Source organism: Fundulus heteroclitus, unplaced genomic scaffold (assembly GCF_011125445.2).
Source record: "Fundulus heteroclitus isolate FHET01 unplaced genomic scaffold, MU-UCD_Fhet_4.1 scaffold_271, whole genome shotgun sequence".
Lineage (NCBI taxonomy): Eukaryota > Metazoa > Chordata > Actinopteri > Cyprinodontiformes > Fundulidae > Fundulus > Fundulus heteroclitus.
Genome location: NW_023396680.1, coordinates 84,931 through 111,176, shown reverse-complemented (window position 1 = coordinate 111,176; position 26,246 = coordinate 84,931). Strand labels below are relative to the sequence as shown.

At 40.3% G+C, this 26,246-nt stretch overlaps 1 protein-coding gene across 1 annotated transcript in view; it reads left to right on the top strand.

Annotated features, from left to right (window-relative positions):
- The window catches only part of LOC110367594 (plexin-C1-like), a 95,448-nt gene that overhangs the window by 60,732 nt on the left and 8,470 nt on the right, over window positions 1-26,246 (top strand). Inside the window, exons 2-11 of the mRNA XM_036129987.1 lie at window positions 11,938-12,072; window positions 12,151-12,251; window positions 12,328-12,433; window positions 12,512-12,674; window positions 12,751-12,853; window positions 15,634-15,709; window positions 17,388-17,432; window positions 17,532-17,665; window positions 18,217-18,396; window positions 22,710-22,818. Of these exons, the coding sequence (XP_035985880.1) occupies window positions 11,938-12,072; window positions 12,151-12,251; window positions 12,328-12,433; window positions 12,512-12,674; window positions 12,751-12,853; window positions 15,634-15,709; window positions 17,388-17,432; window positions 17,532-17,665; window positions 18,217-18,396; window positions 22,710-22,818 (1,152 nt within the window). The remainder of the gene's footprint in view (window positions 1-11,937; window positions 12,073-12,150; window positions 12,252-12,327; window positions 12,434-12,511; window positions 12,675-12,750; window positions 12,854-15,633; window positions 15,710-17,387; window positions 17,433-17,531; window positions 17,666-18,216; window positions 18,397-22,709; window positions 22,819-26,246) is intronic.

Sequence of the window (26,246 nt, the reverse complement as noted above, 5' to 3'; positions counted from 1 at the left end):
TAAAGCAAAAGTTTTAAAGGAGAAGCACGAAATAGAGCTGGAAAAAGTGAAGTTACAAGCTGTCAGGGTTCTGCTGTGTGCCTGCTTTAATTGCCTCCACAGGTGGTGGCTGAGGGGGCGTGCCCCACACCTGCAGCTCATCAGAGGCAGCTTCCTCTGGCTTCTTAAGCGGAGCACGGACAGACGGAAGATGCCAGAGCCTTAACCAGTCGTGGTACGACGTGGCCCTGTCCAAGCCTTAGTTCCTGCTCGTAAGTCTTCGTTTTTTGCTTTGGACTAACTTTGGTTCTCCTGTTTTTGTCACAGTTTTGTGTGCATGGATGCACTCACCCGTCTTGAAGCTCCGAAGATATTTTTGAACCTGCGGAATCATCAGCTCAGATTTTGCTCTTGCGCTCCCCCTCGTACTCCCTTGGCGTTACCAGGACGGGCTCGAGGTTCCCCCCTCCCGGATTCCATAGGCTTCTCCAGGACTCCTGTACTCTGGTTAATCTGTCTGTCATCCCGTCAGTTGAGGTTTGCTTCGGATTCCTTGGCAGCTCCATCTGCCGCCCTCCAGTCACCAATTGGGAATTGGGAATTGGGTCTATCCTGTCTCCACCTCACTTCGCTGAACTAGGAGCAGTACCTAAAACCCTGCGTGTACATCAGATGTCTGAACCACCACCGGTAAACAGCAGCAGTAGCAGCAGCACCCGCAAAACAAAAAAATTGAACCGAATTCATCTACGGTCACTATAATAGATGTACAAACAAGAAAGGACTGGTCCCTTCCACTCCTGGAAGGGACCAGTCTGAACATTCAGATATTTCAATACAAAGGCAGTCAGACTTGACAGACTTGTTTCTGTTGTATCTCAAACATCACTTCCTAAAAAAGAAGTTCCTGTTTTCAGTGGTGACCCTTTAGAGTTCCAGCTCTTCAGGCAGGCATTCAGACACAATATAGAGGACAAGACTGACAGTTTCCTTGAACAGTTTACAGCGGGCCAACCAAAAGAACTTGTCAGAAGCTGTTTACATCTGGACGCTACAGCTGGTTTTATTGAAGCAAAGCGTTTGAAACATAATTTTGGAAATGAGTTTAAAATCGCATCAGCTTATATGAATAAGGCCTTGACCTGGGCTACAATTAGACCAGATGATGCTAAAGCACTGCATAGTTATGGACTGTATTTAAGAAGTTGCAACAATGCTGCTCCGTCTTTTCAGTATATGTCAGAACTTGATTTACCATCAAACATGAAATTAATTGTGTCAAAACTTCCGTACAAGCTCAGAAAGATGGAGATCTGTTGTATGTGACATCATGGAGCAAACACAGCAGAGACCCAAATTCTGTGATCTTGTTAAGTTCATCGAAAAGCAGCTGAAAATATTGCAAGACCCTGTGTTTGGTGACATTCAAGACGTCACTAAAATCAGCCAACCAAGACGGGTGGTATCAGATCTGCCACTTGTAAAATCTGGCGCAAAGAAAAGTTTTGCTACCACAGTCTTCTCAGTTGTTTTTGTTGCTGACCAGAACTGTGAAAATGGAAAATGGAATTAAAGGCCCTACTGCCGATATGAATGATGCATTTCTTAAACCGTGCACCTACTGTAAAGGAAATCATGCTTTGCAAACTTGTCAGAAAATAACAAAGATCCTTCATCAACAGAAAGTTGATTTTCTGAAGAAAATGGTTTCTGCTTTGCATGTTTGATTAAAGGCCATCTAAGTAAATCATACAAGAACCGTTTGATATGCCGCTTATGTGGTAAGAAGCACCCCACCATCTTGCACATGGCAAACAGTCCTCCAGATGGCGCCGTAGGAAATGTGACTTCAGTGACCAAGAAAGATGCCAGCAGTGGCACAGACTCAATCATTCTGGGCATGGCATCTACAGTCCAAACAGGGGCCGGTACCATCGACCACAAACTGCCTATCGTGCCTGTAAAGGTAAAAACAGCCAAAAGAACTCACGTTGTTGAAATGTATACTTTTCTGGATTCAGGAAGTTCCGCAACATTCTGTACAGAGACTCTCATGGAGCAACTGTCCATAAGAGGAAGGAAAACGGACATCTTACTTCGAACCATGGGTCAAGAAAAGCCTGTGCAGACCTACAATGTGAGTGGACTCCAAGTATGCAGCCTAGATGGTGATGACTTCATATAACTTCCAGAGGTATTTACACAACCCGCTATACCTGTTAATGGAGAGAACATCACATATGAGGAAGATCTCAAACAATGGCCTTACCTTCAAGCAGTCCAGTTGAAGTCCATCAGTGCCGACGTCAGTCTGCTGATCGGAGTGAACGCTCCCAAAGCCTTAGAACCGCTGAAGGTAATTAACAGCCAAGACAAGAGGCCGTATGCTGTCCTAACACACCTGGGATGGATAGTAAACGGACCTCTGGGTACTAGCCCACCCTTAGACCAACATGGCCAACCACAGATAATATCCAACAGAATATCAGTGGCTCATCTGGAAGAACTCCTGGTCCGACAATACAATCAAGATTTCTCAGAATTGGCGCACCAAGAGAAATCAGAACACTCTGTTAAAGATAAAAGATTTCTTCAAATAATGACTGAATCCATCACAAGGGTCACTATGATTTACGACTGCCGTTCCGCAGAGATGACCTTCACCTGCCGAACAATAGGAAAATGACTGAACAAAGAGCTCTAGGCCTCAAGAAAAGACTAGAGAAAGACCAGTTGTTTAAAAATGATTACGTCAACTTCATGAATGATGTTTTCAAGAAAGGGTTTGCAGAAATTGGTACCTGAAGAACAGGTCCTTCGGATGGATGGAAGACTTTGGTACATCCCACACCATGGGGTCTATCACAAACAGAAAAAAATCTATCTGTGTGGTCTTCGACTGTACATCTTCATTTCAAGGTACGTCTTTGAACTCTGACTTACTGCAAGGCCCAGACCTTACGAACACCTAATTGGGTGTACTCCTTCGTTTCCGACAGGAATCAGTGGCAGTGATGGGGGACATAGAGGGAATGTTCCACCAAGTCAGAATTCTTGAAAATGATGTGGACTTTCTGAGATTCTTATGGTGGCCAGATAGTAACACTAACCAACCACTCAGAGAATTCAGGATGGTCGTACATTTGTTCGGAGCAGTTTCCTCCCCAAGCTGCGCAAACTTTGCACTCTGACAGACAGCTGAAGATAATAAGAATAAAGCAGACACTTCCGTTCTTGCCACCATCAGACAAAACTTCTATGTGGATGATTGTCTCAATTCAGTTCCAGATGCAAGCAAAGCCATCACTCTGGTCTCTGAAAGCAGTATCCGCCACAGGTGGACTTAAGCTTGCCAAATGGACTAGTAACAGCCGTGCTGTCCTAGCCTCACTACCCTCAGAGGAATGGGCCAAAGAGATTTAAGAACATTGACTTGGAGAGAGACAAACTTCCTGCAGAACGTGCCCTTGGCATGCGATGGGACATTGAATCTGACACATTCTTCTTTAATATCACTTTTAAAGAACAACCACATAATAGAAGAGGAATTCTGTCTGTGCTTAATTCAGTTTACGATCCCGTGGGATTCTTATCACCAGTTATGCTGTCTGGGGAAAAAATCCTCCAAGAGTTATGTAAGATGAATTGCGGATGGGACGAAGAAATCCCAACAGCTCTTGCATTTAAATGGAAGGAGTGGCTGAAGAACTTCAGATTATTTCCAGCTTCAGAATTGGAAGATGCTACAAACCAGCTGGCTTTGAAGTCACAAGTGCTCAACTGCACCATTTTAACGATGCTAGTGAGAGTGGCTATGGGACAGTAAGTTACGTACGACTGACCAGCAGATGTGGACCTCCTCACATTGCCTTTGTGATGGCAAAAGCAATAGTGGCTCCTTTAAAGGTAGTGACTATTCCCAGACTGGAGCTGACATCAGCAGTTTTAGCTGCTTGGATAGATTGAATGCTGACGAATGAACTAGAGTTCGAGATGATAGACTGTGTTTTGTACCGATAGCACATCTGTTCTCAAATACATCATGAGTGACACACAGAGATTCAAGACCTTTGTGGCTAACAGAATAACGGTCATCAGAGACCTGACACAGAAGTCACAGTGGCGTCACATTAGAACTGATCTTAATCCAGCAGAAAAAACATCCAGGGGAATGTTGGCAGAGACCTTTATAAAAGGCACAAGTTGGATAGAAGCCCCAGACTTTCTGTTTGAATCCGAAGTTGCCTGGCCGAAGCTCATCATGGACCCTCTAGAGCTGTCTAACAGTGACCCAGAGGTAAAGCAAGCTGCCATAACTCTTGCCACAGTAGCCTATAAGAGTCCTCTAATTCTCTTCATAGAGTACTTCTCAGAATGGAACAAACTCCTCAGATCTACAGCCTGGCTACTGAAGTTCAAGAAGCATCTGATCCAAAAGAGGAAGACATGTGTCACATTGAACCTGTCACTAAAACCAGATCCTGCAGACCGACCGTTGTCAGTAGAAGATCTCACCGCTGCTGAGGAGGCTCTTACGTCTTTCATTCAACATCACTCTTTTGGAGATGAAGTATATGCTTTACAGAAGGGCCAAGCTGTGAAGAGAAGCAGTCGACTCTACAAGTTGGATCCTTTTCTTCAGGATGGAATTCTGAGAGTCGTTGGCAGGCTGAGCAGACTGGCTATGCCTGAAGAGATCAAGCACCCGGCCATTTTGCCTAATGACAGCCACCTGTCAACATTACTCTTGCGCCACACTCACAAATTAGTAGGAGACTGTGGAAAGAATCAAATGCTCTCGAAACTAAGAACAAAATACTGAATCCCAAAAGCCAATTCGGCAGCAAGGAGAATAAGCCGTGACTGCACACTCTGCAAACGATGGCATGGAGCAGCTATGAAGCAGAAAATGTCGGACTTGCCCTCGGTGCGAGTAACACCAGATCTGCCCCCATTTACTCCCACGGGCTTGGAGTACTTTGGGACCATAGAAGTTAAGAGTGGCCGTAGTTGAGTGAAGAGATTTGTCTGCAGACGAGGCCAAGTAAAAGAGATTCTGTCTGACAATGGAACCAATTTCCAGGGAACAGAGCGGGAACTGAGAGAAGCTCTGGCTCAGCTGGACCATAGTAAGATACAGAATCATATGCGTAAAGAAGGAATCAAATGGACATTCAACCCACTTTACGGCTCTCATCACGGAGGTGTGTGGGAGTGCCTCATACGGATCATCAAGAAACCACTCTACTCTGTGATCAAAGAACAGACCTGGGGCGACGAATGTCTTCAAACCACCCTCTGTGAAGTGGAGGCTATTCTCAACAGGGACGTGCAGACGTGCATGTCCAAAATAATAATAATTCAGATCTACCGTGGCCAGTTACATGATCCACATAACGTGCCCTCACTCTGCCCTACTTTTTCTCTCGCAGCTCCCAGCTCCGCTGCCTCGCGCTGCCCGGTCTGTCCTGCCCACTGCAGCACACTTGACTGTGCTCTGTGCTGTTTAACTCCACTGTTATTGGTTATACTGCTTTAAATCCCGCCTTCCCTCTTTCTGATTGGCTGTTTTCTAGTGCGTCCGTGTGCGTGCTTGCTTGGAGCGGAGATTTCAGTTTTGATTCATACAGGGATACCGCGGCCGGTTACCACAATGAATACTAGGCTACGAAACTAGTCCCAGTTAAGAAACTAAATATTATCTGCAACAAAATAGGTGAAAGCTGCTGAGTGCAGTTCTGTAAATAAGCAGGCGAGAGAGTTTTGATTTGTGGAACTTGAGAAATGTAAGTAACCAACATTAGCATCTCAAAATAGCATCTAATTCTGAAGTATAATGCATTTATCAGCAAAAACCTAATCTCTTTTATAAAACTAAATATTCTGTGGCAGGCAGGAGTTCTGAATCCGGCTGGAAAGATGGAAAAACAAAGACTATAGGATATTAAAAATTCAGATTCTTAGCCACAGCTGCCTGAAAAAGAAAAGTTGAGGGTTCCCCTTTTACCAATATTTCGTTGTCATTATTGCTTAATTTTTTTGTTGACCCTCTGATGCAGTTCAGGTATAAATAGCAGGTGATATTTCTTTTACATTATATACAGCACAACAACACTAGATGCTGCCTAAACAACTGCTATATTTTGTTTAGACTTTTGCTTATTTATAATAGCATAATTAGGATTTCACAAAATGATAGTGCTATTTATTTCACTATTTCTACTTCTAGAATTAGAATTACGACAAATACAACTGAGGAACACCATTTACATTGTTTTTTTTGTACAAAGGTTTCCACATTGTCCATTAGTAAATTAGTACAAACCAGGGGCGGAGCTAAACATGCTTACCATCAGGGACTTAACCCAAAAAATATTACTTCATTACGAGGGTAATTTGGTACAACAAAAAAGTAAAAATTATTTAATCTGTTGATCTGGTCGTAAAATTAATTTAATATAGGCCTAAGTTTTATCTGCTGTCTTACTAGTATATACCAATAGTATATTGTTCTCATTTGAATGATGAAATGGACATCCACATCCTCATGAAACAATTCAGTTTTGGTGTCACCAATCTAACTCAAAGTACAGTATTGGGTCCTCCATGCTCCTTATGTATAAAGGTTTACTGCACATTTAAACATTGAAATCTCACTATTGTTAGGGAAATAATTAGTTGTCTGAGAAGATGTAGGTAAGGAGAAGCTGTTATCTACACTTCAGATATATGATGTAAGAAATGTGTTTGGAATGTTAAGATCAATTACATGAAATGGGCTAAGGAGAGTAACTACAGCCCAGTTATACATTTGTTGAAGTTTGATTTTAATATTTGAAATGCTGTCAGTGTCTGTGACACTTCTACTTCCAGTGCAAAGTAAATACAATATATTTATTCGCAGTCCCTTGAATGTATAATTTTGCTGTGTTTTATGAGTATCTTTGATTAAAAAAAAAGAATAAGGGTGGGGTTTATCTCTCCACATTTCCATATTTTCTAAAGAAAATACAGGATAAATCTAGACAACAGACATATTTTGAATATATTTGGTTTAATAGGCACGTATTTACCATCTGTCTCTGTTGCTGGTAAGTTCAAATGCAAACTTTTTCAAAGTGGGAAAAAAGTCCCAATTCAACGTTCATCAGATTGGACGCTGCTTTATAATTTATAATAATAATTGAACTTTGTTGATCTCACAATGGAGAAATTCACTTCTGCATCTTTACCCATCTCCTCGGGGAGCAGTGGGCTGCCACTGTGCGGGGCCAGGGGAGCAATCGGGGGTTAAGTGTCTTGCTCAGGGACCCACAGTGGCAGTCTGTGGGAGTTGAACTCAGAACCTCTGGGACCCAAGATCAATGCTCTAACCACTGGGCCACCAGATTAACAAACAGCATCTAGTGTGTGTCGTGCTTATAAAATTTGTATAAATGTAGCAAGAAATACTGCTTTTCTCTTTAGACAGAAGAAACGTGTCCTGACGCTCAAGTCAAGCATAAAGAAATAGGAGCATGCATATTGCGTAGGACCAATGATGTCAGACCAATGAAGTGTCCCTAGGGTTAAAGTTCAAATAAAAGTTCAAATCAAACCTACGCCCTTGATTCCATGTTACATTCTTTATAGTATGGGTTGTGTTAAAGCCGTCATGCTTCCCCGGGTTCGTTAATTCGTGTGCAGGACTTTCAGCTCAGCCATGGACGCAAAATTCCATTTCACCTTTGCAAAAGGGGAAAGATAATACACCTGCCGACTGCGGGCAACAACTCTCTCTCTCTCTCTCCCGCTCAGGCTAGTTCTTATTAAAGTTAGAACATAGATTATACAAGGTCACACAATGAATGACGCACACATCTTATTGCTATCTTACTCCCTAATAATTATCTTCTCGTTGTTTCCTCCAGCTGCATGTGAACCGGAGTTTCTGTTCTTTCCCACTGCCTAGGACTGGCCTTGAAACTCTCTCCTGATACTTTTGCTCGTAAACAGCTCATTTAATCTTAATCTATTCACATTCTATTCTTCTAACAAACAGACAGACCTCAAAGCAAATATATTGCATATTAAACCTTCATAAATGTGTACTAAAAAATTAATCAAAGTTAATACATTCCACAGTTGGTACATTTCAGCTGGTTGTATAGCAAGGTATGTTTCTGTATCGTGTTTTAAATCCGTGCCCCATGTGCCCTCTTTTAACTTTGAGCACCTGCCCCTCCAACGGTCTCTGCACGTCCCTGATTCTCAATGGACGTCCAATAACAGTAACATCTGGAGATCCGACAGATCCTGAACCTCTTACTCCGAACCATCTACTACTGCTTAAAGCAAAGCCCATCCTTTCACCTGGGCTCTTCAACAAGCAGGACTGCTACGCTAGGAGAAGATGGAAGCAAGTTCAGTTCCTCTCAGATCTCTTTTGGAAGAGATGGACACGTGAATACCTCTCACTAGTGCAGGAGAGACAAAGATGGAACGAGGTAAAAAGAAATATTCAATCTGATGACATCGTCCTCATCATTGATGACACGTCACCCCGTAATTCCTGGCTGATGGGACGTGTAATAGAAACTTTCCCTGATGCAAAAGGATTTGTACGTCGTGTTAAACTCAAGACTCAGACTGGTGTTCTACAAAGGCCAATCACAAAGCTTTGCCTTCTCAGAGACATGGCCTGACTGACAGACTGACCGTTCATTACTGACCAGTACACTTTACTGACCATAGAATGGTTTATTGAATTAAGCTTTCATGTTTTCTATGTAATATGTAAAGGTATTGATTGAGTGAGTGGTTGTATATGCGAAAAAAATTTAACCGCTATTGAATATCTGAAAATATGACTAAGAACAGTCTATGTGTCAGGGTGCAATCCTGCCTGCTGCACCCGGAACCTTCCTTCTCCTGCTCAGCTCCACTAATCATTCTCACCTGTTAAACCTTCAATCAGTCAGAACTTAGTCCACCTGCAAACCTCTCCATATAAACCCACCTCAGTCTCCTGTTCACCGCCAGTCCGTCTTGTCTTCTTCACACGAGTGCCTCGCTACCTTCCTCATCAGAAGGACTCACGTCTTCGCTCCCCGCTGCTGACTGCACTCCTCCCTCGCAGCTCCACTTGGATCCAGCTCCAAGACGCTGCCCCGCTTGGATCCTGCTCCAAGCCCAGCTCGGGTCCCGTCCCGAAGCTCACCTGCCGGCCTTGTGTCCCATGGCAAGGTTCTGACTCGAATCCTGCTCCGAAGCTCTCCGGCCAGCCCAGGGTCCCGTCCCAAGGCTCTCCAGCGGTTCTTCAGGCTCCTTCCCATCTGACAGCTCCTGCCTTCCTCATCCACTCGCTCCATCCCGGTAACGGACTCTGGTTTCCTTCCTCCATAACCATTCAACCCTCAATAAACCTTCTAAACGAAGCTCCGTGTGTGGTGTGTGTTCGGGTCATCGTGACAAATCCTGACACTATGACTATGGTATGCTTACTGTATGTTGTGTTATGGACTAAAATTAACTTAATTCTTGATTTTTTTTGGAAATCCCTTGATTTTTCTTTTGAAAGGACTACTTTTTTCCAGAAAGCAATTTTCTGATTTATGTATACCTAATGGGACTTGATGTGAAAAAAAGGACAAAAAAGAAAGGGAATGTGAAAGACTTTATTTGAATGCATGGACGGTATTGAATGCTCTTTTGAAATGAACGGCTCCTTGTGAATGTATGTGTTGAATTGCCATACTATGATCAATTAGGGGCCGGAATGTTGGAGCCGTTTCGCATCTCTTTTGTTTTTCTGAATTTATTTTTGAATCTTTAGTTGGAAAGATTTCCAAAGATTATATCCATTTTCATTCTGATATCCTTATTTGCTGCTCTTCCTGTATGGTGGGCGTGACGTTGACAACCGCGTGATGCGGGAGCGCTTTTGTTTGTATGTTCGTATGCAAGTTAAAGACAAATAAATGCCTCTATTTTTCTAAGACGAGCGTTGGGATCTGACCTATACTCCTACTCTGAAGCGGTGGCCACAAAGTTGCCGCTACAATATATATATATATATATATATATATATATATATATATATATATATATATATATATATATATATATATATATATAAACAGATTTCAAGTGGCTCTTATTTTGAAATTCCACATCAAAATTGGATGAAAGTTGTTGAGCAACATCGTGAGGTTTTCTATTGTCATGCTGTTATAGTATTTGCAGAAAACATCCAATTCTATAGCAACATTTATAACAACACAGGTCAAATTGAGTCAATGTAGAGATTTTTAAATGCCTGTATTTTTAAATCGCAAATCATGTAGATGGACTTTGATGAATAACTTCTGGAGATCATCTGTCATCTGTAAGTGAAAGTAGTCAGCTGTAAAAGAAATAAGTTGTTTGAGTATTTTTTGAGGCTAAAGAGTGTGACCAAAATATTTATTTCCATTTTCACCAGCAGACCAGAATAATAGAAAAAATGACCCCTAAAGCATGAGAAAAATATTTCATTTCAGAATAATTGAAATATCACATAAAGCATGGAAAAAATGTCATTTTTACTGATATAAATATGTGTAAAAACACTTGGTCGATACACCATGAACATATTGCTTTTATTTTGAAAAGTAGTCTCAGCCGTCATTGCCATAATCCTTAGTGTTTGCGTGACCAACAAAAACAAGTGAGGGCTTACTTGACTGCAGTGCGCCACCGCACATGCCCCTTTTTATTCACTAATTTCAACCACACCTAAAAACCAGCAGAGTTCAAAATAATTTTAACAATGAAATAACAACTGTTCTACCAAACAGTTTGTTACGTTACACTTTAATGTATTTACACAAAAAAACAACAAAAAAAGAACATAGTGGTTATGTTACAATTTGAAACAATTATGTTCTGTGATTTTATGCTTTGTGTTTGTTAATGTATGAATAAAAACAAATTGGCATGATTTGTTCTCGGATGAACCCGGACAGAGCACGCACACACAGAGCTGAAATGGAGAGTTTATTGTAAGGAAGATGAATAATGGCAGGAGGAACCAGAGATGTAGGACTGAACTGGAGCAGAGGTGTAGATGTGTGGAGCTGGCAAGCAGGATCCACAGCACGGCCACAGCTGCCCTGGGACAGACTGCTATACATCTGCGCCACCAGGCTCTCTGACCACCCCCAGCAAGCAATTCGGGTGCAGTGTCTTGCCCAAGGACATAATGACGGAGATGGTTGGATTGGGGGATTAAACCGGCAACCAAGGACACAACGACTGTTCTGGTGTCCTGCTAATCTGCCTGCCTGCTCCTCCAGCCAAGACTCATCTGCCTGGTCTGGTTCTGTTTGTTCGTCTTATCCGCCACCATTCATCATACTCGCAAACCTTTTAAGCGTTACTCTGTGACTGGTTGAATATTGGGTTCACCTGCGGAAATTGTTACAAAAATACTCTATGCTGAATCGCATCTCGCTGCATGTCTCTACCAGATTGACATTTTTGCCGTTTCTTCTGTGCATCATAGCTCATGTGAAAAACAGTTCTTAAATCCAAAAGGCAACACACATTACTGCCAGCTGACGCTTACCACCCTCCCCTTTATGTTTTTATGCCTATGAAACTGGGGTATTCTCTTTTTCTAACCCAGTTCCATTCAGGAGCTTGACTACTTCTAATGAAACTATCCAATGGACTCCGGTGATCTTTCCTGTCTTGGTGAACTTCAGTGAGATGCATGCATTTTAAATGAAATCAATTGATGCACACTAATTCATGAGATGTACTATGGTGCTCCTGAAGCAGATCCTCTTTGCTCTGTAGTTTAAGATAGAATTTTACATTTAAAACTGTTGTTGGACGGACACAGATAAAATAAGTTAAAATGAAATTTATATCCATCCATCAATCAATGTTTCTTCAATATTTGCTGTATCTGTAATCCACATTCTGGTTTGTCAGCTTGCTGTGGACAAGAACTATCGACCAACCTGTCCAAAGGTCCTCTACGAAACCAGTGGAGACAATAGAGTGTTTCCAAATATCCGTCTAGATCCAGTGGATCAGAAACATGTGTACGTCCCATTTAAAAATCAGGTACATTTTAACTTTTTCATGTGGCATTTACTGATGCTGGACGTTGAGCTGTTTCTGAAACTTTGGGTTCTGGTCCAGGTTCAGCGTGTTCCAGTGGCAAACTGCCGCGCCTACCAAAATATGAAGGATTGTCTTTCAGCTCAGGATCCACACTGTGTCTGGTGTGTTACTCAAGCAAGGTGAGAGAAAGTTGATCCGCAGCTGAATCCTCCAGACAATGCTGAACTCCACAATGACGCATTTAACATTTTTCAGCTGCACATTTAAAGACGACTGCAAAGACGCAGAGTGGTTGTCCATCCCTGGTCACTCCAACCAGAAAATTATTTCCCACAGATTTATGGAGGACTCCCCAGGAAATGTGGGTCATTAATACATTTCTGACGGGATTCAGTTGGAGCTACCAGTTATTTGTTGACTATATTTGTTCTTTTCTCAGCTGAAAATAGTCATCCAGACACACCTGACAATAGAGGACAAGGTTCGGTCTAACTTCGCCTGTCAGTTCTCTACATCCTCAACTCCACCTTGTAAAGAACAAGGACCACAACCACAGTACCCACAATGCACCTGCATCCTCAAAGACCCTTTTCCTGCTGACGGTCAGTGATGGTCAGGAAGTCTATAAACATTGTTTTCTAACTAATAAAGTTAATATACTTTATTTTGCTTTTACAGGTATTGACATCACCATAAAAATCACTCTTGGAAAAACATTTCTGAAGGAACAAATAAAGATGATCAACTGTCCCGATTTCCATGGGCAACCAAGTGTTCACCTGTAAGTTCATCTAGATTTTTAAAATACAGATTGAATACATTCTTTTTAAATGCTTAGCTGTAGGAAAGTTAAATGTCAAGCAAAACAACAACAAAAAATTACATATACTAAGAAAGTGAATTAAGAATAACTAAGAACAGGCTTTGTAAATTAGAGACATTAGACATTTATTGGAATGTTATGAGAACAAAGCAATATAGACTTTTTTTCAATCAGGGTTGTAGAACATTTTTAGATAATTATTGCAAGATCAATATACAAAGGTCAATAGTGTCAAGTACTGTTTGGATGCAATATTTTTAGACTATAATTTCTATGTCTCATTTATCTACCCTTCAGACCAGTTTTGTAGTGTCACTCTGGTTGGCTCTCACTGCAGAAGGCCATGCCTAATTCAGATGATGCTTAAGCTCCAAGAAAGCAATTGGAGCATCTGCTTACGTAAGAGAGACAGCTAACATGAGTTAAAGGAACTATCCCTGATCCTGCACAAATTCGAACCAAGAGTGAGGAGAATAGTATTGGTTTGAACTGTAAGCCCCATGTCAACTGTTTTTTTTTTTTTTCACAAAGAGAAATTCACCTTCTCTCCCTCCTGGGGCCCGTTCTTCGTACGTCGCTAACTCAGTTAGCTGGATTTGATTGTTGACGATTTGGCATGATCTTGGATCGTTTTGTTCTTCAAAACTCATCCTGGACTTGCTGTCATAGCAACATGTGCGCCAGCTTAAACCTGCTCGCGAGCAGGCTTATTTCATGTAAACAGGATTAGATTGCAGCTTTATAAGCAGAGGAGATAGGGAAGTCTGTCATATCCATGTCTTGTCCATTTTTACAACAGCAACCTGTTGCAGAAGGTGCAAGAATTATTTCAGAGCTTTTTGAATTAATCGCGTACTGTGCAATAGACAGGATCCTTTAGCGCAGCACGACAGTGTACAGTAGGTAGAGAGATTTTTCTTGGTGGCTGTTATAAACAGACAAACACATCATTTAACAGTGGCTTTTAAAGAGGAAAAAGTGGTGTTAGAGCCATAAATAGAAAATATTTAAGTTATTTGTATGATGGTTTGCTTTTTATTTTTTTCATTATCAGTAAGAAGATTTGTTCAGGCCATTTTATTGTGAAGTTTAGTTTTACTTTGAAAGGCTTGCTTCCTGTCGAGCCGTATATTGTATTAGAAAAAACTATGGATGGATTATCTAGACATGGAGCAATACAGTTTTACCGTGTAAACTGTGTATGACTTAGAAAAGGAAAAACTTAATTTTTTATAGATAAAGAATTGTTCTTGTTAAAATTCCCAGTTTGCACGTGTCCTTTACTTCCAGTGTCTAAGAAATGACACCGAAATTTGGATATTTTGACATAACAAGCGGCTTTTTAAAATAAAGTATAATAACTAAAGGCTACCATTTTGTAGAATATTTTTGTATTTCACTTTTACTTGTCCCCATGTTCTAGTGGGTCCCGTGGAGGCTCTCATATAAAAGAACAAAATATGAAATTATTAAAATGCAAAAATTCATACTGTAGAAAATGATAGAAACATCTACCATGGACAGTATTTACACATTAATTTGTCTGCTACTTTTTGCCAGCCCTCTCTCCTGGCTTTAACAGAATTTGAGGTGTTCCCTGTTGTTTTAATTAATGACTCAAATTCAACATAACCTTCCATTAAAAGCTCGTGTTCTGCTTGGGAGAAAAACTGTGGGCGTTCTTTGGCCATGCTGAACAGCCAATAGCAGCGCTGCTGATCAATGTTTCTACTATCGATACGTTTCCCCTTTTAAACCAACGCATGAACACACAGTGGTCTCAGATAACTCAATCCAGCCATACTAATCATAAACAACAGGTGTGTTTGAAGAACCCAGTTAGCCGGATAATGATTAGCCGGATGAAATCATCTTGGATGTCTCATTTGATCTCGGATGTTTTTAGCAACGTGCGAAGAACGGGCCCCTGGTCTCCTCCCAGTCGACATGCACAACACTAATCAAGTTTGTGCACAATCCTCCAGAGAAAACACGTCTTTATCAAAGGATTTTTCCTCTTTTATTTCGACTAAATCTAAATGGCTATGTCTTGGATGAATTGTATTTTCTTATGTGAATGCTCAATGTCCCTCATTGTGCCATTGGTACAGAAAAATCGTGCCAGGTTGTCTACATGTCGCTGCTTATTCCTTCTAAAAATGCCTGGAATCGATCGCACAATTAGTTAATTGTTGTTATCGGATTATGTCTTTTAACACATAATACACTGCGTAAATAGCATTTTTCTTAACCAGAGAAAAATAAATTCAGGTATAGCTTCTTTAATCACAACTGATATTATCCCAGTGTCCACTCCAAATCAAGTCCAATGTTTTCATAGTCTGTGTAACAATATTGTATTTATATTTATAAAAACTAAACGGTTTACTGTATTTTTACTCTATTGTTTTTACATATAGAATAGATATTTCTCAAAGTAAAGTCTATTGGTACAACTAATCGTGGATCCCTTTAATGACATGGAGGCCAATGCAGCATAAAGTCTGAGTAATATAAATATTAGAGATAAAATTGAAATCTGAAGTAGAAGACGTTAGTAAAATGATATGTTTCCTGTTGTATCTAGAATGAAAGCATTTCTCTTTGAGATAAAAGCCTGTGAAGCTTTAAGATTCCCTCAGTAAAGTGGGACAATGTTTTATTTATTATAATGGAATCTATAAAATGTGTCATAATGTTTTACTAAAGCTGAGATCAAGTCCAATATTCCTCCTCAGGTGTCAGCAGTGTATCAGAGCTGGATGTGGATGGAGAGAGAACAGCTGTTCCTGGGCCACTGATCCAGTCCAGAACGTAATGATGAACAATTTTATGTTTTTTTTTTTTTACCTTTTTTTTTAATAAAATGGAGATTCCTAAACATGTTTTCATGTCCAATTCGGAATGTTTCTTCACACATAGTGCATGTTAGAGTTTTTTAAAGAAGGACCCAAGTGCAGAATCTTAATGGTAAGGATATTTAGTGAGAAACACAAACAAGCTTACAAAAATGTTGGAATACATGGAGAAACAAGGCAGGAAACCGAACACACAGACAAAACTGGCAGGACTCCAGAAAGGAAAACAGATGAACCATCAATGGCAGGGGCCCGTTCTTCGTACATTGCTTAAAACATCCAAGATCAAATGACACATGCAAGATAATTTCATCCGGCAAATCATGATCCGGCTAATTGGGTTCTTCAAACACACCTGTTGTTAATGATTAGTATGGCAGGATTGAGTTATCTGAGACAACTGTGCGTTCATGCATTTGTTTAAAAGGGGAAATGTATCAATAGTAGAAACATTGATCAGCAGCGCTGCTATTGGCTGTTCAGCATGGACAAAGAACGCCCACAGTTTTTCTCCCAAGCAGAACACGAGCTATTAATGGAAGGTTATGCTGAATTTGAGTCATTAATTAAATCAAAGTCTGCTAAAGCCAGGAGAGAGGGCTGGCAAAAAGTAGCAGACAAATTTCCTTTTCTAAGTCATACACAGTTTACACGGTAAAACTGTATTGCTCCGTGTCTAGATATTCCATCCATAGTTTTTTCTAATACAATATACGGCTCGACAGGAAGCAAGCATTTTAAAGTAAAACTAAACTGCACAATAAAATGGCCTGAACAAATCTTCTTACTGAATATGATAAAAATAAAAAGCAAATCATCATACAAATGACTTAAATATTTTCTATTTATGGCTCTAACACCACTTTTTCCTCTTTAAAAGCCACTGTTAAATGATGTGTTTGTCTGTTTATAACAGCCACCAAGAAAAATCTCTCTACAATTACACTGTTGCGCTGCGCTAAAGGATCCTGTCTATTACGCAATACGCGATTAATTCGAAAAACTCTGCAAATTATTATTGCACCTTCTGCGACAGGTTGCAGTAATAAAAATGGACAAGACATGGCTACGGCAGACTTCCCTTTCTCCTCCGCTTATACAGCTGCGATCTAATCCCGTTTACATGAAATAAGCCTGCTCTCGAGCAGGTTTAAGCTGGTGCACATGTTGCTATGACAGCAAGTCCAAGATGAGTTTCGAAGAACTAAACGATCCAAGATCATGCCAAATCGTCACCAATCAAATCCAGCTAACTGAGTTAGCGACGTACGAAGAACGGGCCCCAGGAGAGAACCAGGGAGTATATAAAAACAGCGGTGGTGAAGTGACGAGGCAGAAGACAGGTGGAAGTAATCAGAAGGGCAATTAGTGATGTCTGTGAACAATGACTGCAGAGAACTCAGGGAAAGGGAGAATGATTGAAAACAGCAGAACAGGGAGGAAACAGACAGAAATCACAATACAAAAATGACAGAGAATGAACTAAAAACCAGAATACACTAATTCAGCAAAGTGAAAATAAACAAATCCTTAAAGAATAAACTAAAAGTACAATCCAGGATCCCAGACTAATGTTGGCTTTAAGAGGTTCACAGAATGCTCTGATAAACACTTTCACCCTTTTCTTCATGCAGGACAGCATTTGTGCAAACATTGAGCTGTTTGGGATTCACTTTTCTGTGAGTTAGTTTTTGAGCTGTTCAGATATTCATGCTATACGTTTTCAGTATAACTCGAAGGTGATGTATACCATCTGGATTTTCTTTTTATTCTTTCAGAAACCAGAGATCTCCTCCATCGACCCCAGTGTTGTGTCATTTTATGGCAGAAACAATGCTGTGTTGAAAGGTCATAACCTCAGAGATGTAACCAAAGTCAGGATTCAGTCAGAAATGAACTGTGATCCAAAGGAGTGAGTCTTTATAATATACCATTCAATTTATATAGAGTTTTTGGTAAATGTTTATTTTTTTAATTTCCAAAAACAATAGTTGGTTCTTAATGACTTTTAGTCAAAGTTAACTATTGTGGAAGGTCAAAACAGCCACTTGTGGCTCCAGAATCACAGGTTGCAGACTCGTGGCTTAGAGTATAGCTAGAGCACCAAACTAGAAATTCTCTCAGCAAAACTCTCAGATTCCATATCTAAAACTGGAAAATTTTAAGTCTCAATTGCACATTTTTTTGACTCTATGTGATTTATTTCTCCAGCACTTAAATTTCATCTTTTGCTGTTTTTATATAAATTCTTTCCTGTTTTTTAAGTTCTTTCTTGAAGATATTCCTTTAGATGAGCCAATCTTCCTAAATATCAAAAACACTGAATACAAACTTATTTTCAAGTAAAAAAAATGTTTTTACAGAGAAATTTCAAGTTGCTTTTCTGCCTTTTGTGGAGTTATTGGTCCCTGTTTTTTTATTTCTCCTGTTTTCTCTTTGTGGTTCTGTGTGTTCTCTGGTTAGATCTCCAGTGTGGAACAACAACGGCTCCAGTCTGATGTTCCACATTCCCAGTTCTGAAACCATAGGTGTGGTCACAGTGTGTCTTCTCCTCTCAGATGGTAGTTGCCACGGAAATACTAAAGTTACCTATCAGTCATCACCAATCTGCACCGGTATTGTGCCAGGCAGCAGCTGGAAAAGGTAGTTGGAGTTTTTATGAGTGAGATTCTGTAAAAATGTGAGTCATTTATAGTCATACTGAATAAATTAGAACATTGTCAAAAAATTATTTCAGTAACTCAAGCGACTAAGTAAAGGACATTATATAGATAAATCACACAGATTATTTTAAGCCTGTATTTCTGTCCATTATGTTGATTTTCTGCTTACTGCTAAAAAAAACAACATTTAGAATATTAGATTAGATGAATAAAACCCTTTTTAGCATCATAGGAGCCTCACATGAAGGGATATTTTAATACATTAAATATAACTATATTGATGGTTTTAGAATAGAATATAACAAACTTTATATGTCTGACACCAAAGGAGACAGAAATTGGTCTTTGACATGCTCTGTCACCTTACACACATACAAGAGATAAATACATATGCAATACAAAAATACACCAAAATGAATTCAAAATACTCACACTAATAAGAAAAAGTTACCTGGTGAATGAAATCCCTTTGCTGTTGAGGGTTGTTTTTGCAGTTGGAATGAATGATGTTTTGTGTATTGCTTTGCTAGCAAGTAGGGGCCCGTTCTTCGTAAATTGCTTAAAACATCCAAGATCAAATGACACATCCAAGATAATTTCATCCGGACTAATCATGATCCGGCTAATTGGGTTCTTCGAACAGACCTTTTTATGATTAGTATGGCTGGATTGAGTTATCTGAGACAACTGCGTGTTCATGCGTTTGTTTAAAAGGGGAAATGTATCGATAGTAGAAACAATGATGAGCAACGCTGCTATTGGCTGTTCAGCATGGCCAAAGAACGCCCACAGTTTTTCTGCCAGCAGAACACGAGCTTTTAATGGAAGGTTATGCTGAATTTGAGTCATTAATTAAAATGACAGGGAACACCTCAAAGTCTGCTAAAGCCAGGAGAGAGGGCTGGCAAAAAGTAGCAGACAAATTACATGCATATTCAGACAGATTCAGATTCAGACAAACTTTAAAGATCCCAGGGAGAAATTACTTTTGTTACACGCTCACGAATACACACATTGTTATATATATATTTACAACATTCCACACAAGGTATTACCATCTCACAATAGTCATATCAGTTCACCTTGGGAATCCCAGTGAAGTGATGGTGACTTGTGCAAGAACAGTGCAGAGAATGCATAAATGACAGTTACAGAGGGGGGGTGTTAGGATAACTGAGGGAGGCATTGTAGAGATTGCTAGCCACAGGCAGGAATGATTTTCTGTGGCGCTCAGTGGTGCATCAGGGTAAGAGGAGCCTTCTGCTAAAAGAGCTCATCTGCTGGGTCAGTGTGTCATGGAGAGGGTGTGAGACATTGTTTAAGATGGACTGTAGCCTGGACAGCATCCTCCTCTCTGCCACTGGCGTCAGAGTGTCCAGCTCCTCCCCCACAACGTCCCCCGCCCTCCTGATCACTTTGTTTAGTCTGTTGTTGTCGGCAGCCCACAGCCCACTGCCCACTGCCTCAGCATGTGACAGCGAAGAAGAGCGTGCCGGCAACAACAGATTCATAAAACATCCTCAACAGCGTCCCACAGATGTTAAAGGACCTCAGCCTCCTCAGGAAGAAGAGTCAACTTTGACCCTTTTTGTAGACATTGTCAGCATAAGTGCTGTCCATTGTAGATGATCACTTTCTACAGAATGTATTTTTGCATTTTAATAATTTCATATTTACTTTGTTCTTTTATGTCAGAGCCTCCACAGGACCCACTAGAACATGGGGAAAAAAAGTGAAGTACAAGAATATTCTACAAAATGGTAGCCTTAAAGGTTTTAAACTGTATTTTAAAAAGCAACTTCTTCCTTTTATAAAAGCCACTGTTAAATGATGTGTTTGTCTGTTTATAACAGCCACCAATAGGAAGGCTGGAAAAAAACAGGTTATTTTTACTTTTGTTGCATGAGGCATGTTTCACCCTTTCTTTTTTCACAAAATGACACATAGTGCCATTCGTTCCCTATATAAACGGCTTCTTCAACAAAAAATAGTATTTTGACCTAAAAAACCCCCACAAATTAAGTAGAGAAATTGAACTCCACAACTTGAAAAAGAGAAAAATTGCACTAGAGATCAAGTTGCTTCAAAAGGACGTTCAGAGTAACTTCTAAAACACCATTTGACAGTAGTATTGCTGATTTTACATAACTATCTCTTATTGCAGGCAAAAGATAACTTGCTGGCTTTTCTTTATAAAGACTTGTTTAAATAAAACGACAGGAACTAAGCATTATTTGTTTCTACTTTTATTAAACATTAAAAAATGGTGTTTCACAATTCTGTCCCGTCCTCTGCCACTAGGTGGTCCAAGTGCACTGGCTGGACAGACTTTCCTATCTCCTCCGTTTATAAAGCTGCGATCTAATCCTGTTTACTTTGCTCTTGAGCAGGCTTAAGTTTGCGCACATGTTGCTATGACAGCAAGTCCAGGATGAGTTTCGAAGAACCAAACAATCCAAGATCATGCCAAATCGTCAACAATCAAATCCAGCTAACTGAGTTAGCGACGTACGAAGAACGGGCCCTAGGACTTTGTATCTTCTGCCTGATGAAAGGAGACTGAATAAGTGATGGAATTCTGGATGAGAGGGTTCTTCTGTGATTAGGAACACTTGCACAGATGAGACAGTAAAAGTTATGATGAGCCAATTATTTTGCTAGATTGATTTGTTATGTGAGAGTTTTATTTTCTATTGACTAAAGTGTCATGATTGTGTTTTTGTATGTTTGTTTTTGCACTGTCTGGACTGGTCTTGTCCATTCTCACTCAATGCTCTTCAGTCACCTCCCAGCCATCATTCACCTCAGTTATTCCACCTGCTGCCTCTAATTACCCTCAAATCATTCCACTTGATCCCCTGCCTATATATTCCTTCCTCACTTATCCATCCCCTGCTCCTAGCACTTCAGCATTTTGAAGTGTACCTTTGATTTTGTCCTTTGCCCATTGTTGTCTACACTGACCAGAATCCGTTGGTCTTTTTCTCACATATGTATAACTTAAATCAATGACTCATGCGTTGGGCTCTAGTTGTACAGGACTTTAATCTAGATATCAGACATAAAAGAGGTGGAGCCCACGTTTTAGCAGATGTTCTCTCCAGATAAGATTTCTAGGTCTGTCTCTCCCCATCATCAGGATAGAGGGGACATACCCTGAACCTGGCATACTCCAGCCCCAACCTCCCACCCTGATCTCAGCCCAGACGACCCACAAGCCCATCCACCCTGAGATGGGGCTGAATTAATCCGAACAAGGACCACCAGACCCTGGCTAGGTGGCCCACTCCTCCTCCAGGCCTCAAACAAAGTGTCAATCGACACCAAACAATAGTGTCAAAAACAACCCAAACCTGCCCTCACCTGCTGAAATGTCATGTTGTTGCATGTTGTTCACAAGTACATTTAAAAAAGCATGGGCTAAAGGGGGTGCCCGGCGCAGCTCCACCCTCCAGAAGACAGCCAGCGCTGCCAAAGGGTCAGAATCTTCTCCAGTTAAAAGTAGATAACATAGAAATCAGTATGTCTACCCTAAAATGCAATGTTAGAAGGTTGCTGGATGGTGCTAAAAATCACAGATTATGCAAGAAACTTTGGTGTTGGTTTAGACGAAGATTTAAAGATTAATAACTACGTAAAGTCTGTTACTAAATCAGCTCACTATTTTCTTAAAGACGTTGCCAGAATCAAGGGTTTCCTGACAAAACAGGACACATAAAAAGTCACCAACACCTTTATTTGCTTTGTTTGCTGAATATTCAAACAGCTGCTACTCAATGCTGCTGCCAGAATTCTGACCACCACCATGAATAAGGATCATATATTAGCAGTTGTTAAATCTTTTCACTGGATCCCTGTTTGTAAAAATATATATTTTTAAATTTTAACTAATGGTCTCGGGCCAAAATACATTTTTGAGTTCCCTGTCAAGGATAAACCTTGTAGGTGGCATGGGTCTAGAGACCTACTCAGTGTTGAAAAAAGTGTGGAAACAGTTTCCCCGTTTAAAATCTGTACTGAAAACAATTTGTTGCTTATATCAGCTTTTGAGCAAACACTCTGACCAACAAACTATTTAATTAAAGAGTCAATTTCGGTTTAGATTTACAATTGAAATTAAACCTGAAATTAAATTTTACATATCAAGCTCAGTTTCATTTTATTTTGAATCATTTTTTTGAATTGAGATTTATGATCTGTGTCTGTGCATGATTATATTTGATAGATGCCAAGGAAAAAATGTTTTTGTTGATCTGATGTAATTTCCTCTGACTGTTGCTCTGTGTCCGGCAGTGGGAAAAGGATGGTCACTTTAACTGGGACCCACATGAATTTGGTGGAGAAGGTCACACACAGCCATGCCCCACACGTGGTCATACTTCCCAGGAAGAGCAGCAATAAGGTAATTTTGCAGAAAAAAACTAGAGCTCCTTAAACTACAAATGATACACATTTTCCCATAATTGCTGTCTAAACAGAATACTTTCTTTTAGCCCTGTGGCATCCAGGGACACAAGAGTAAACAGCTGCAATACTCACAAGACTAATGATTCAGAAATGTATAATACACCCATACCCTCTTGTTCCGGCTTAGGCAAGAACATTAACTGGTTCTTTGGTGTGTGTGTGTGTGTGTGTGTGTGTGTGTGTGGTTTGGGGATATATGTGTCTTGTTTGTTATTCATAAAGAATGTATGTCTTTATGAATAACAAACAAGACACATACATCCCCAAACCACACACACACACACACATTAACTGTGTCCAGATCTTGTAGATGATCCCTGTGCTCACCACTCGTTCAAAATCTCTGCTCTACTGTACTGTGCAGCTCTCATACCACACTGTTATGCTAAGACAATAAATGCTTTCCATTATAGCTCTGTAAAAGTTTTCTTTAACAGCTTGGTGGAAGGTCCAGTCTCTTTTAGTTTCCTGAGGAAGAAGAGCTGTTGTTGGGTCTTCTTCACCAGATGAGAGGTGTTCACAGTCCAGGGGAGGTCAAAAGAGATGTGAATGTCCAGGAACTTTATGCTATCCACACGTTCCACTGCCTCCCCTTGTATGCAGAGAGGAAGGTGTGCAGTCTTCCTGGACCTCCTGTAGTCCACTATAACTGCTTTGGATTGCTGTTATGGACGAGTTTGCTCCTAAAGCTCCTCTCTGTAATGGGTCTCATCATTATTGGATATTACACCCAACCAACACAGTGATGTCGTCCGCAAACTTGACAACTGTGTTTGTGGGGTTAACAGCAGAGCAGTTGTGGGTGAAGAGGGTAAGAGAGAGCAGGGATGAGGACACACCCTTGCGGCGTTCCAGTGTGGAGGATCAGTGGAGCAGATGTGTGTTTCCCTGTCCTCACCACCTGGGGCCTGTTGGTGAAATAGTCACTGATCCTGGAGCAGAGAGATGGCAATAATCCGAGGCTGTGGATCTGTAGAGCCAGCATGTCTGGGAGCACAGTGTTGTAGCTAAAGTACTGAGCTCCATTGATAGCATACTATCATAGGTGTTGGGATGCTGCAGATGAGACAGAGCCACATGAAATGCCAACGATACAGCAACGTTTTAGAGCGATTCTCCCTGTGGGTGAACTGCAGGCTGTCTAAGCTAGCAGGGACGGCATCTTTGATGTATGTTAGAAGCACTTCATGATGACGGAGTCAGAGGGGTAATGTCTGTCCAAGAAGATTTTCTTGCTAAATGACTAATTCTGGTTTAAGAAAATTACAATTATTCTTCTTTTCAGAGGGTTAGCCTATTATTAACAGCGTCATTAAGATTATAACGTACATTAGTTATTTATATTAGTATTTTATCTTTTAACAAGCTTATACTCCAAACTTTCACATTTGTTCTATTTACCTAAAGAAAAGTTTAGTGCCAAGCTTATTTTCAGACTACTTGCATCACGGTATAGAAAATGATGGCAAAGCAATGTATGATTCTGCTTATGGACTGTTTAATACATTATTCTGACTTAAACCTTGTGGCACCTAAAGATCCAGATTCATTGGAGATCAGGTGAAACAAGAGGCCACAGACCCATCCCTGACCTTGCCAATAACAAAATCAGAGATATAACAGCTTTGTTCATATAGAGTATTGTCTAGTCAAACAGCAAGCAAAACACATCACACACCAACAGATTTAACTTGGGATCATCTAAAAATCAGATCGGAAATCTTGCAAAATATCTTGATGTCTTGAGAAGTATATAAACATGATGAAAAAGAATAATGGCAATAGTTTATGGACTAATTTTAACGAAGAAAAAAACATAACAAAAAGGAAAAGTTGAAGAGACAGTGTGAACAGGGGGCTCTATGTTTGCTACAATATGATATAGAGGTGAGTTGTTTTGTTTCATCTCGCTTTCTGATTTGCTATATGTGACATTCAACAGGTGGCATGCTGGTTTGTCCTTGGGGAACACCACACATGTTAGGAAATCTGATCAAGACAATCCAACATGTTGAATATCTCCCGATTTGAGTGCTCCCAATGTCCTTCTGAGCAGACTAGATCCCTCTTAACACACCACACAGGGCAGGAGTATCTTAAAAGCCATCCGTATAATTGGAGCATGTCAGAAGGGGAAGATCGGGGCATAATGATTTTGAGTTGAATTTGGCATTTAACAGCAAGCCACTGGCGCTGCTGAATGACTGGGGTGATGTGATGAAATGAGAAGGGTTTGGTATTAATGCGAGCAGCTGAATTCTGTACCAGTTGTAGCTTGTGGAGGGATTTTTGTGGATGGGCAAAGAGAAGAGAGTTACAGTAAATCTGTGCGGGAGGTGAAAAGGCTTTGGATAAAAATTGATGCTGGGTTAGGGGAAAAGGAGGGATGAAGGTGATTAATATTACATAGATTTAAAGACACAGAACGGGGGATGTTATTGATGTGAGAAGTGAAGGATAGAGTGCTATCAAGGATGACATCCAGACTCTTAACCTGGGGTGAAGGGGAGACTATAGAACCATCATTTGAAAGGGAGAAACTGCAAGCTTTGAAAATTTGGTTCCTACAAGGAGGATCTCAGTTTTTTCACTGTACAGTTTAAAAGAAATTGTAAGTGAACCAAGATTTTATTTCAGATAGGCCAGCAATAGGGAATAATGTAAATAATAATAAAGTAGGGATCCAAGGAAAGAGCTCTGGGACACGCTGGTTGTGACAGGGCATGTACGGGAAATTAAAGACTCAAGTTGAATAAAAACGCCAGAATAGGTTCGGAACCAGTTACTGTTAGTGGGGATCATCATGCTTTTTCTGGGACACTGTGAGAGGATAGAATGCCCCTAATTTCTGAAATGTGGAATTGAGAATTGGACAAGATACATCAATATCAGTAACCTTGCATAGCTCCTTGGTTATTACCTATGTTACGCTCTTGTTGGTACATGGCTTCACAGGACGTGAAGGCCTGCAAATAAGGGCATTTGCAGGACAAGAAAATATGTGCATTCTTGTCAAGTTAGAAAGGACAGGAGTCCTTCAAAACAATTGGAATATCCTGTGACGTATGTGAGGCATTATACAGCAATGTGGAGTCATTTGTCTGCAGAATGTATTCACCATCATCTATGTGATGTTACGGAAAGTGCTTTATAAAAAAACTTGCCTTTCCTAAATATTGGTATTTATTGAACATTTGGTCCCAACAAATAATTGATGAAAAATACATTCCACTAATTGTAACAGGTATGCTGAAAAGTTGAAGTTATAAGTATGCTACAGTAGGAGTTTGTTAAAACAGGTTACTTTATTATATTGTGGAATAGTAACACTCTGCTTTATGAAAATGATAAATGTTATTATTG